Genomic DNA, 12,855 nt, shown 5'->3' with positions numbered 1-12,855 from the left:
GGAGAACAAAATGTTTTGATGCTTATGTCTCGTGTAGAGACCAGAAGTGAAGCACCCAATGGCATTGCTTCCACTTCATTAAGCAAAGCAGAACTGGATAGTCCTTCAAGCAAGAGTAAACCGATGTGTATCTCAAGTAACGTGTTTCCAGAAAAGGTCATCCCTGTGTTGGTAGATCTCTGTTTACGTGCTCCGACAGTTGAGAAGCATATCACACTACCAGAAATTGTTGACAGTCTTGGAAGGTATAAACTGTTCTACCTGTAGTTCTCTACTTATCTTTTAATGAATAACCTTCTTGTGCAGCTTGTTGAATGGTTTACACTTGTTTGCGTAGATAATTATTTTGACCACCTTCATCCAAGGAAGAAGCTTGGAGTTTAATTTTGACCAAAACTACTTGGTAGAATGCTTTGATGCATGTACATACTGACTAGAAACTTGGCAATAAATGATTCTCTGCCATCTGGACCAAGTGACTTTACCAGCATTTACAGATTCTAAAGGTTCAATAGTTGCACAGGCTCATTGACGGATCAACAAACTTGGCTCCTTTTCTTGAACATGCAATCTGTGGAGTTGTCTTTCACTTCATACTGATTGGTGGCAGGCATTGACCAAATTAAGCCAGCATAAAAATCTGTTTTCCTATTCTTTCAGGATTCATCTGTCGCTAACAAAAGAGCTTGTTCTTTGCTTCCATATTGGACATGTCAGCAATAATTGGTGTGCCAAATAATTGCTTGAGATTAGAGCAACTGGAGCGATGTAATATTGAGATCTTGAGATACAGGTTAAGGAATAGAATACATTGCGTGGGTTTTATGGGACCGATGTTACTGTGCTTTGGTATCATTTGCAGCATCGACAAATTGAGTCCTGGACACGCAACATTCTTGGGCCTGATTTCTTACAACTACGCAAAAGCAAAAAGTAATTTTTTACTTTCCTGCTAAAATTACAAATATTTTAAATTTAAGAAAATAATAATAAAAATTGTATGTGAATTTACATGTCAACAATGAGTGTTTGAAAGTTATGGGAGTTCTGGATTTTAAAAAAGTCTAAAGTGTGTGAGTTGTAAGATTTATACCAAGCAAAAAGTAAAAAGGAAAAGAAAAATCCAGACAGATCTTTTGTATCCGCATATAGATCTACAATTGAGAAACTGTTTATAATGCTTCTATGCAAATGTTCTCTCCATACATAGTGTCCGCTGCTATGGTGAGACCTGGGAATGACTTTCTACTAGAATCAGAGTACCACAAAGATTCTTCTGGAATTACCTTTTTCCATAATGAAGCATTAGGAGCTTGATGCTTGTGTTTGAGCATGAGTCTGCCCCAATGGGCTGACATGGTAGGAAAATATTATTTGAGGGGGTAAATCTGCCGGTGGTCATTGTTCTTTGAGTTAACTTTGACTTTAGTCGCTATATACTTGAATTTAATTCTAATTGATTCCTTTTGGCTATTTTGAGGTTACTGTCTCGATCTAAATTTCATGTGTATCATGTGCTTGCTTGTGTGTTTCTTTTTTAAATCATTTTCACTGGCATATGAGGTTGATTCTATGCAAACAGGGAGCCATACTAACAGTACATGAGTAAAAAACCAGGAGGGTTGGGAAGTTTTTATTTTTATTTTTTTCGTTTTGGGAGAGGGGGGGGAGAGGGGGTGGGTGGGTGGGTGGGTGTGGCAGGGAGGGAGGCTTCTGCATTGGGATGCCCTTTTTTATGCGAGTTATGAGCCTGCTCATGCAGAGATATTAGAGGCACTATCTTGCTGGAATTCTAGAACATGAATGTAGCATGATTGGCATCAAAGAGGCATGTGTTTGCCATCTATGGAATGACCTTTCTTCAATTTTATAAATAGCTCAAAGCGGTCAGGTTTTTGTTTGCATGCATATTGACATGATTTGACATGTACATAGAACCAGATATTGCTTTTAACTCCAAAATGATGCCAATTTAAACAAATTCAGGATGAGTCAATTTTTTGTTCGTCGATAATGGGTGATAATGTCTTGCAATGACGTGAGCCTACATTTGACACATGGAGATGAGTTAGATCTACCAATCTTGCAACCTGCTGATACTTTTTTTATCTGATAATTATAATGGGTGAAATGACAGGTGCATGAAATCGAGAAGAGACAATCCCTATGCTGGTCTCTGGAGAACAGCAGTTGAAGGTTTCAACCGCATTGTTCTCAATGATGTCGGTAAGCTAAAGATGAACAGTGGCCCTGATGCAAACATTAGTAGACAAGCAAGGGTACGTTTCTGGAAAGAAGTTGCAGATGTATATGAGGTATTCCTTGTTGGTTGCTGTGGACGAGCTCTTCCAACAGATTATCTCCCTGCAGCAGCAGTTAAGGCTGACGAGTCCCTTGAGATGACTGTCCTGAACATTCTGGGTGACGATATTCTCAAATCGCCAATCGATGCGTCGGCCGATGTAATTCTCTCGCCCAGACATTTTGACAAAAATATCTGCAATTAAAGGACCGGTCAGCTGAATAAGAGGAACCTGTGCCTAAGATAGTGTGTGTGTGTGTGTGTGTGTATATATTAAAAGATTTAAGGGATACTCGGAACTTGAAGCCATAATCCCAACAGTGATCAGAATACATGATTTGAAGCTTCAATCCCATTGATAGTGTCCGTTCTACCATGAATCTGCAACCTAGTATGAACTTTGAGATCTGTTCTTGCTAGTTTTTTCTATTGAGGGAAACTAGCATGGTTCATATAATAATTTTGAAATTCATGTTTCTCTTCCATTTAATTGTAATAGTTGAACAACTATTTAGGTTGTGGAATTTTTACCGTCTTCTATATTTTGGGTTTCTGTTATTTTTTTTTGTGTGTGTGTGTGTGGATTGGTTTGATTTGGGGGGAGGGCGGAGGGTTCGGGTCAATAATGGGTAAGTAGCTGAAGTTGACTCCATTATTAATTCCATGTGAGATGACCCCTAACTGCTAGTTTCAGATTGACAATCTCTTGAATATTCTCGTCTTCTCTTTGTGTGTTTTTAAATTATAAATTGCCAAATGCGTGAGATCTCTCAGTTGTGCCCCGTGGAGCTATATTCTGTAGGTAATTTTTTCTGTTATAATTTATGCAGATATTGCAACGACTAGTTTCCACCTTGGATCGATGTGCATCACGCACATGCACTTTGCCTATTGATACAGTGGAACTGATGCCTCCTCATTCCAGCAGATTTTCCTTGACTTGTTTGGAAAAGTTATTTGCCTTGACCAGGTAAGGTAGTGTTTTCTGTTTATAGTTTTGTCCTTTCAGCATGTGATTAGTCTGTCATTTATGAAGACGCACCTTTGGTGTCCTCGTACCGGTGTTATCAAGTCATCTCTAAGTTTCTCTTGATGAGGTTGTTTGCTGATATATTCATGCAAAATGTCTCTCCACATCAAACTCAAATCTGCAACTCATGAAATCACCATATGCTGATAAAATTGTGCTCAATAATCGAGACCCTTTCCTTCAAGGTTCCATTCAAGAGGGCTATCTGATATGACTATGGCTCCCCCTTTCCGAGGACTTCGTTGTTGTATATCTTTGGCAAGAATATCCCCTCGAAAGGCCAGTTCAATGTATCTGGCAAGGTGCTCATGGACTAACACTTTCCTTTTCTTGTCAGTTATGACAGTGAAGCTTGCAATTGGAACTCAATATCATCCGACATCAGTAAAATATCAGTCATGGTCCTGATGGCTAGATGCGACTATATTTTGCATAGGTTTCTCATTGATGAAAATGACTTGGGTGCGTGACTCATAATACTCATGAATGCCTTATTGTAAACATGTGGAGTTTCACTTCTGTTTGGCTATCTGATAACTTGGCTTTGTTCATGCAGGTGATCGTCCACTGCCCACAGCTAGGTTGGAAGAGATGATTTATATTCTAAAACAATTGGCACGTCTTGTAATCCACAAAGAGACAGTATGCGAGCTTCCTTTACATCCTCACTTGAGAAGAGGCCTAGGGGCAGACAATGGCTATAACCGACGCGCCCATCTTCTTGTACTTTTCCCATCTTTTTGTGAACTTGTCGCATCAAGGTGAGAGTCCTACGAAGCATCTTCTATGTGTAAAAGTAGCCGGGAATTGTGGTTGTGATTGCTCCTATATGCATCATAGAGCCTTTTTCCCTCATCAATTAAATCTTATGCGAAGTGTATGGATAGAGTTTTGACTTATGTGCATGTCAATGCATCACCTAGTCATAATGGCGTTGAATTTTATTAGTAATGTAAATTGCATCATTTTGCATGCAAATTATCACTGCCTGCGAGTCTAGTCATCCTGGGAGGGACACTTGGTGCAAATCTTTCTATAGAAGAATGAACTATCTGTACATTGATCTATAGGGAAAACACAAATCAAATCACGAGCTAGTCCCACCATCTAATCTTGATAATCATAGGGAGTCTTATATGCTTGCTTCTAAGTTCTGACAATTTTATGTGCAGAGGATCTTGGAAGTTTTAACTTTGTAGTTTCCATTTTTTCACCTGAATACTCGCCTAAATGTATTTTTCGCGTTCTCTTGCTTAGTGATAACAGCAAACATCTAACTGCAACCACAAGCGTTAAAAAAACACTCTTGCACACACTGCGAACTCCATAATGTGCTGGTTGACATGCCAGTAACAAATAAATTAATTTGAATTCCGAAACATTTGACTCACGCACCATTCCACATGCAGGGAATCTAGAGTACGGGAGTTAGTGCAGGTGCTCCTAAGGCTCATTGCCGAAGAACTTGCTCTTGGAAAGTTTCAAGCCTTGACAGGACTAACTCCTCTATGACATCGCTGAGTGCATCTGGATTTTGCCGTGGAGCTTTAGGTCAGGATTTCTCCCCGTTTCCGGCCTTGTGTGCCCAAATCTGTATGTTGTACTGTGGTATCGTATAGAAACATGTACATTTCATGCTTTCGATTCAATGAGAGCATGGTTTGTATTGGTTGCTTGATTTGCTGTAATGTCATATTGATTTTGTTGCCCCAAATTTAATGAGCATAGGTTTTTTGTTGGTTATAATCTGTCGTATGTAACTATTGTGCCCAATTTTATATCCTCCACTACTCAGGATATTGGTCTCTTTGTTAGTTTACCCGTTCTAGTTCGACGGCAAACGAAAGCAATTTTGACCTTTTTTTTTTTAATTTATTTGAATTAGCTTTTTTCCTTATTCGAAATCATAATGTGAACACAGTCGAGTGGAAAGCCCTTGACCCCTCAACTTCTTCAATTTATGTCATTTTGAGCAAGTTTAATACTATCTGAAAATACGGTGATGAGTATTGAGAGAGATTTTTCACACAAAGTTCACTATTTCTTAGGTTGGTTATCAGACTATTGACTTAAGTTTTGTTTGTTTCGCAAAAAATGAATGATTTGAGATATATATAATTAAAATGATCACTTGTATCGCTTACAAAAATGAATGAATCGATTTTTTTTTTTTTTGAAGATACTTAGATATAAATTATTGTCGATAACAAAAATATTTTTTATTGATTAATTCTCGTCAAGTAATATAAGCGATCAATTTAGGAAAAAATATTTCTTAAATTATTATTTTTGGTTTTTTAAATTATTTATTTCCGTGAAGTAGACGAAGTGAATGAAATCATCCATCTCTTTGCATGGGTTTGGGATGAACATGGTACGCATACTTTCCATCCCCGCGTCTCCTTCGTTGACTCCAATATGCCACTTCAAGTTTGTTGAGTGACATTGTTTTAATTGAAACTAAACTCATGGATCTTTTCTCCGGTGACTTTTGGTACTTTGTGAATGACTAGTCAAACCTTCGATTATAATTTCACGATTCAGTTTGACATTGAAGAACCTGATCTAGGCTTTTTGTTCAATAAACTATATACTTTGCCTAAAATTTGAGTTCCATTCCCAACTGAATAGTCAAGTCATTCACTCAACCACTCACGTGTTTTGTCACATTCAAAAAGGCTAGATTAGTTAGTTGACTATATTGATTCAAGTACTGTTTGCTTTTTGAGGAATCCGAGTTGTCCGAAATGCCGACCACTTGGCCGCCACCCGTGACAAAGTTATTTCGAGCTAATTTTTAAAAAAGTCCTAAATTTATTGTACGGCAATCGGTTAAGTTTTAAACTTTTGAATTGTGTCATTTTAGTCTTAATCATTTTGATGGTTTGTCAATACAGCCATCGACTTTTTCAAGATTTGTCAATGTAATTCTTTTGTCTAATTTTGGTTAGAAATCGTATAGTTAGCACAAGTCGTCCTATGTGGCACGATCAATGCTGGCGTTAAGAATTTTACCATTTAAAAAAACTAAGAATTTTTTATCCTTTTTTCTTTTTTTTTTCCTTCCTTTCCTTTTTCTTTTTTATGTTTTACTTATTTCCATCCACATCTAGGTCGACGGAAATAGGAAGAAAAAAAGAAAAAAATAGAAAATTTTAAAAAATTGCAACAATCGTTCACATTACCTTAGACTGTCAACATCCGGATCATCGAAATTTGGTCAAAATTGGTCAAAAGGACTAAATTGAAAAATCTTCAAAAAATTTTTAGGACTAGATTAACACAATTGAAAGTTTTAAGACTGATTGACTACCGTACAGTAAGATTAGGACTTTTTGGACAATTTTCGCCGGTTATCTCTAGTAGCATGAATTTGATTGTACCTTTCGAAATGTCTATAACGTTCGTGTACTTTCTGATGAACTTCACTATGGTCTGAATCGCATTCTAAAACTTTGGGGAAGCATTTCTACATTGGATAAGTACAAATTAATCTAGCTGAACAAAGGTACAACACTTACCCCTCTTAAGCGCAATTTCAATTTCCATCGAGAGAGTTCAAAAAGAAAATCAAAGATAAGAAAGAGCAATTCATTGGGCAACAACAAGAAGACCTTGAGGGTGGCCCGAGCACGCTATTTCATCATCTCGCACACCGATCACTTCCTCTGATTGAGCCTCGCTGCTGCCGCCACTGAGGCTGCAATGCCTGCGGGATGAGTATTCAAATTCGGGTCGTTCCTCATCTCGGCACCGGCCACTCCCTCTGCATCTCGACGTGACGCCGGTTTATCTGATGGCAACTTAGAAGTTGCCTCCTGCAAGGGAATTGCTGTCACACATCGTGTACGTTGAATCGTTGATTGATACAAGAAAAAATAAAGATCAACAAGAAAATGAAGTTGATTTGGAGCTTATAGCTCCATGTGTGGCTCAAAACAAGACGAAGGATCATATGATTTATTTGGCGTCTAGAACAATGTACTACCTCTTGTTGCCCTTCGGGCCAAATGCAGTACCTATCTTGCTGATTAACTTACAAGAGCAACGGGAAGATTTGTAGTAATTATACCCCCAGAATGTCGGCCAATGTGGTCTTGTCCTCATCTCTAAGAGTCCTAGCGTTAAGATTTGCGGCCGACTGAGCGGCAGCGGCTACTCCGCCGGGAACTATGGAGCTGCGGCCCGTCGCTCTGACTTCTGCCGCCTGGATCGCAGCAGCGTCACTCCATTCTACGGGCTTCTGCCCGGCCGTTAGAGCGGCGGCCTCGAGCGCCTCCCCGATGGTGATTGAACCATCGCCGTACTTACTATTGTCAGTCTGATAAATCGAGGATGGTGTCATTGTCGGGATGGGAGAACGTAGGCTGTATTGATTAACAACCTGCGAAATCAAATGCCCAGACCATCTTATAACGAGCTGAAAAATCATCGACCATAATGTCGAGTAGCCCAAGATTTACTTCATTTACAGCATCAACATGAGATATATTTGATCATGTACAAATGCAACATGTTTATAAGAAATCGCCCATCCTTAAATATACGTGAACAACCTCGGTGGTCGCAGGAACAATCATTTATATAAACCTAGGATCCCATAATTCAATGCAGGAAAATGTTCAGTCATCACAATTTTGGGCTTATGTATGGAAGTCGAATATGTGTAGAGCGCACAAAAATGTGTTATGCAAAGATTGTTTACCCTCTGATTAATTAGTAGATATATCGCTCGTATGCTCGATGAACATTTACCTCCCATGTGAAATTAATCGGAACACAGGTTAAGACGCTTCACGAGATAGGGGATCTACATCTTATGCATGTATTTTCGCGATCGGTCGTGTAACTTGCAAAATGCAATTGATTGGACACATCGAATAAGTTGTGATTCATCAAACCTGTCCACCAACAGACTCAGTTTTCCCGCGTCGACCGGGAAGATTGGTCTCGGTGATGGTCACTCCATCTTCGCTGGTGACTTCGGGCATGTTGTCGTGGCCCACGAGCCCGGCTCTCTCGTTGCGTGCCGCCCCCGACTGCATGGTGGTGGCCGCGCGGCCCCTCTGGATCTGGCCAAACATCTCATTCTTTGCTGTCTGCATCATCGCCGCATCTCTAGGCTTGACCGGCTTCTCTGCGAGCTCACTGCCAACATCAAACAGGTCGCCGTACTCATCCTCCCGAGCCCTCCTCTGCTGCTCTTGGCTCATCTTGAAGAGTAAGAACCGGAACTTACTATGTGAACAGTTTCTTTGTTTCAAATGGTGTGTTTTGATTGTGTTTCCCTGTAGTGAAAAGAAGAAGAGATTGGAGATATGTGGATGGTTATATATACGTACGTACGTCGTTGCATGGGACATGCAGGTTGAGACACGTTGCATTGGGAGAAGGAGTGGCAGCTTCGGAGATTGGCATGATTGGTGCTCCGGGACTCGGGGGAATTGTCGGTCACATTGGTGGTTCACAAGAGAGGATTGTCATATGATGATTAGGAGTTTAGGACAAGTGGTGATTACTAAGTGAATCCGTTTACTTGTTCTTGCTAAAGACATGGGGAGAAAACTTGGTTATTAGGAGAATGAAACAGGTAAAATGTGTTGAATTGTACAACAATATCATTAACTAAATAGGTCCGGATAAGTTTTCATTATTTGTGAATTATATGATTGATCTTTCATAACTTGAACCACTTTAAGGTTTCATTAGTTTCGCGAAAAATTTACGATTTGAAAAGTATTTTCATAAAATTAATAGTCTGTATCATTTAAAATGATTAGTCAATAAAAAATATTTTTATTATCAACAACAATTTACACCTAAACGTTTTCGTGAACTATGATAATATTTTTTACTCCTTGAATTTTGTAAGCGATACAAGCGATCCCTTTTAGGAATGTATTGTTCAAATAGCTTATTTTTCAAGAAACAAATAGTTGATGGTTGATTGAATCTTGTTAAATCGTTTCTTCATGGACACTAGTTAGGACATCTTACTCTTGTCTGAAATTTTCTGTAGGCATGAAATGAATGATTTCTAGGTAGTCTAGTAATGCGGATCACATTTCTTGAACATGATACCACTTCATTGTTCCCCATTTCCGCTTCAGACTTCAAGAGCATTTTCAAAGATGTATACAACAAAAACGTCACAGTTTTTTTTTTTTTAGTATTAAATCCTTTCAAAATGTGGCTAATTTAATCCATGATTTCACCTAAACTCACCTTACTTTCATCCTACCTCTCTCTTGCTACTTTCTCTCTCTACACACTTTCAACAATAGCTCTCCAAACGTAATCCTGCAAAAGCATTCTTTCTTGGAATTGGCGAAAGAATAATATGTCTAACCTGTTCCTACTTATTTCACTGCTCTCCCTTCTCATGTTTCACTGTTTGATCATCACATCCGAAATCTTTCCGTTCTGCTATGGCCAGGGAGGCGAGTGGCACCTCCTCCAACCGAGCGTCGGCATCTCGGCCATGCACATGCAGCTCCTCCCCAACAACAAGGTCGTCGCGTTTGACAGAACGGACTTCGGCCCTTCGAACCTCTCTCTTCCGGAGGGCCGCTGCCGCTACGACGCCTATGACACTGCCTTAAAAGTCGATTGCACTGCGCACTCGATTTTATATGATGTGGAGACGAACAGCTTTCGCCCTCTCATGGTGCAAACCGACACATGGTGCTCATCGGGCGCCATGAGTCCGAACGGCTCTCTTATTCAGACAGGAGGATTCAACGACGGCGATCGTGCCGTACGGGTTTTCACCCCGTGCGACGCCAATTCATGTGATTGGGTCGAGTATCCTGGTTACTTATCTCAACGTAGATGGTATGCCACTAATCAAATTCTACCGGACGGTCGAATTATTATCATTGGTGGGAGGAGGGAGTTTAACTATGAGTTCTACCCTAAAAATGAAGACCCTTATTCCACTTCTTCGGGGCCTTTTTGGCTTCGATTTCTATTGGAAACTAGAGACGAGAGTGAGAACAATCTATACCCTTTTGTTCACCTTCTTCCTGATGGGAATCTCTTCGTCTTCGCCAATACAAGGTCGATATCTCTGGATTACAACCACAACAGAGTGGTGAAAGAGTTCCCTCCAATCCCTGTTAGCGATCCTCGAAATTATCCTAGCTCGGGCTCATCCGTCTTGCTTCCTATTGACGAGAACATGGCCATTGAAGCTGAAATCGTGATTTGCGGTGGCGCACCGAGAGGTGCATACACACAAGCCGGCCGAGGCAATTTCGTGAGAGCAAGTTCTTCGTGTGGGAGGCTTAGGGTGTCGGACGAAAACCCTAGATGGGTAATGGAAGACATGCCAATTGCTAGAGTTATGGGCGATATGCTTCTTCTACCCACCGGAGACGTCATCATCGTCAATGGGGTGGAATGCGGCACCGCTGGCTGGGAGCTCGGACAATCGCCGGTGACTAGACCGGTCATTTATCGGCCCAACGGGAGCCTGGATTGGAGATTTTCCGTCATGTCAGCTTCTCCAAGACCGAGACTCTACCACTCGACGGCGATTTTGCTTGCAGATGGGAGAGTGCTAGTTGGAGGAAGCAATCCGCATAGATACTACAACTTCACCGATGTGGACTACCCAACAGACTTAAGCTTAGAGGCCTTCTCGCCACCTTATCTGTCGGTCGAGCACAGACCATTTCAGCCCCAAATTTCATCCGTGAATGAGATTCTAATGCTCGGACAACCCTTTTCGCTGACCTTCTGGGTGCCCCTGTACTTGTCCGATGACGTTCTATCCGTCCGGATTGTTGCTCCTTCATTCACCACACATTCACTGGCGATGAACCAGAGAATGGTGGTGCTCAAATTGGTCAGGGTGTCGCACTTGCCGCCTGACTCGCATAACTTGAACGTGGTCGGGCCATCGACCGCTGAAATCGCGCCGCCGGGCTACTATATGTTGTTTGTGGTGCATGCCGGTATACCAAGTTGGGGGAGTTGGGTGAAGATACAGTGAAGGCGGGTCGTGATCTGATGATGTTCTGGTTTTGCATGACATGATAGTTTCGGGTCTGAGAGAGTAATGGGTCCTTAGTATCGTGTAATTTTATCAAAGAAGATTTTTTTTCGACAGGAAATTACCAAAAAAGGGATTGTCTATTCTTCGTTACGGCTCGCATTTCATATAATTTATGAGATTAGTGATTTGTATTTATTGATCCAGAACTTGCTTGACCAGTGTTCGCTCATTTTGCAACAAGGAAAATCTTTCACCAAAATTCGTTCTTCGATTTTTATTAAGAAGGTTCTGTGGTTTAATTTTCGAGGAGGTATTTGATGAAGAACATATCACAAAAAGAATGTGTGGAAATGGGTTTGAAATAAATGGATTGAAAGTAAACAAGGTTTGAGTTAAGTTATGATACTCCTAAGAAAGTAGTACATGACTAGGAAATAAACTTGGCTACTAGAATTGAAAGTGCAAGAAACTTAAAGTGTGACAAAAGTTAAACTGCAGAGCTATTCCATGGCCCTCTTTATGCCTGCAACCCTCTATTGTTGACCTTCTACGATTTTCGGGAAGTTCCCGAATCATGACCACTTGTCGAATCTTGGACTTAATGACCTTGCTACCCACTTCTCGAATATCGGGTCCTTGCAACTTTCGACATATTATGGCCAACTTACCGAATTTCGGAAAGTCATTCGTTGCTCTTGATTTACCAACTTCAGGATATATTGACGATGACACTCATTCAGTACTTGTTATCATTTTGATATTAACAACTAGAAAGGGGTGTCCCGTCATAAAACAAACTTGGGCACTTTATGCATGGTACTGAATTACGGCCTAAGTTGTGTTGTCGCATCATGTGCATGTATATACATAGATCTGTCCATCGACCTTAAATTTCTCTGGTTGCAAAGAATTGAACAGTTTCTCCCGATTATTCAATTAGATTATCGATCTACCTTCCTCAAAGACTAGTGGTGGCTCCATTTGCATGTACATATGCACATGCCATCGATTATACTAAGATTAAATTTGATATTCCTTCATTGTGAGTTCATAAAGGCCTGCGAAGGCCCGAGCTAATATGAAATCACACACTAACCCAACATGGTCTATCCTTTTTTAAGCTTAAAATGACTCGTTATGACATAACAATTAGACAGAATAGCACGATTTACCTTCCTCAAAGACTGGTGGTGACTCCATTTGCATGTACACATGCACATGCCATCGATTACACTAAGATTGAATTTGATAGTCCTTCGTTGTGATTTGGTATAGGCCTGCAAAGGCTCGAGTTAATCTGAAATCACACACTAACCCAATATGGTCTATCCTTTTTTAAGCTTAAAAAGACTCGTTATGACATGACAATTAGACAGAATAGCACGAAAAAAAATATAATATGCAATATGTTAGATAAGAGAATCAATATAAATTAATCTTCAATTAATTCAAAATTTAGGATGAAATTTCACAAAGTAATTACGTAATTATTTGACTTGAATGATAAAAATTGGGAGGATAATT

General features: G+C 40.2%; 3 protein-coding genes across 7 annotated transcripts in view; 2 read left to right on the top strand and 1 right to left on the bottom strand.

Moving 5' to 3' along the window:
• The window catches only part of LOC115734286 (protein MON2 homolog), a 28,797-nt gene extending 23,723 nt beyond the window's left edge, over nt 1–5,074 (top strand). For 2 of the 5 annotated variants that reach the window (XM_030665002.2, XM_048279995.1), the window contains exons 39-44: nt 38–245; nt 2,138–2,462; nt 3,133–3,272; nt 3,670–3,794; nt 3,889–4,093; nt 4,742–5,074. In XM_030665002.2, coding sequence (XP_030520862.1) covers nt 38–245; nt 2,138–2,462; nt 3,133–3,272; nt 3,670–3,794; nt 3,889–4,093; nt 4,742–4,844 — 1,106 coding nt within the window. In that variant the 3' untranslated portion in view covers nt 4,845–5,074. Of the gene's footprint in view, nt 1–37; nt 246–2,137; nt 2,463–3,132; nt 3,273–3,669; nt 3,795–3,888; nt 4,094–4,741 lie in introns of those variants that run through there. The other 3 variants (XM_030665004.2, XR_007198619.1, XR_007198618.1) reach the window with 3 other exon arrangements.
• A 1,917-nt stretch (nt 5,075–6,991) lies between these two features.
• LOC115734207 (late embryogenesis abundant protein D-34-like) lies at nt 6,992–8,545 on the bottom strand. Its single transcript, XM_030664835.1, has 3 exons — nt 8,234–8,545; nt 7,405–7,716; nt 6,992–7,150 (listed from the first exon to the last, which is right to left on the bottom strand). The coding sequence occupies exons 1-3, from the start codon at nt 8,543–8,545 to the stop codon at nt 6,992–6,994; spliced, it is 783 nt and encodes a 260-aa protein (XP_030520695.1).
• A 1,007-nt stretch (nt 8,546–9,552) lies between these two features.
• On the top strand, nt 9,553–11,395 carry LOC115734204 (aldehyde oxidase GLOX). Its single transcript, XM_030664832.2, has one exon. It carries the CDS (start codon nt 9,673–9,675, stop codon nt 11,326–11,328), a length of 1,656 nt encoding a protein of 551 aa, XP_030520692.1. The 5' UTR covers nt 9,553–9,672; the 3' UTR covers nt 11,329–11,395.
• Nucleotides 11,396–12,855: the final 1,460 nt, after the last annotated feature.

Source organism: Rhodamnia argentea, chromosome 6, assembly GCF_020921035.1.
Source record: "Rhodamnia argentea isolate NSW1041297 chromosome 6, ASM2092103v1, whole genome shotgun sequence".
Lineage (NCBI taxonomy): Eukaryota > Viridiplantae > Streptophyta > Magnoliopsida > Myrtales > Myrtaceae > Rhodamnia > Rhodamnia argentea.
This window is presented reverse-complemented; position numbering and strand designations above follow the sequence as displayed.

Bases quoted from the DNA above. Each gene is read 5' to 3' on its own strand.
- LOC115734207 (XM_030664835.1), bottom strand. From the start codon at position 8,545: ATGAGCCAAGAGCAGCAGAGGAGGGCTCGGGAGGATGAGTACGGCGAC. The intron at 7,717-8,233 runs GTTTGATGAATC...TTGATTTCGCAG, and splicing joins CTGAGTCTGTTGGTGGACAG to GTTGTTAATCAATACAGCCT. The intron at 7,151-7,404 runs GTATAATTACTA...ATTCCCTTGCAG, and splicing joins CATTGGCCGACATTCTGGGG to GAGGCAACTTCTAAGTTGCC.
- LOC115734204 (XM_030664832.2), top strand. From the start codon at position 9,673: ATGTCTAACCTGTTCCTACTTATTTCACTGCTCTCCCTTCTCATGTTT.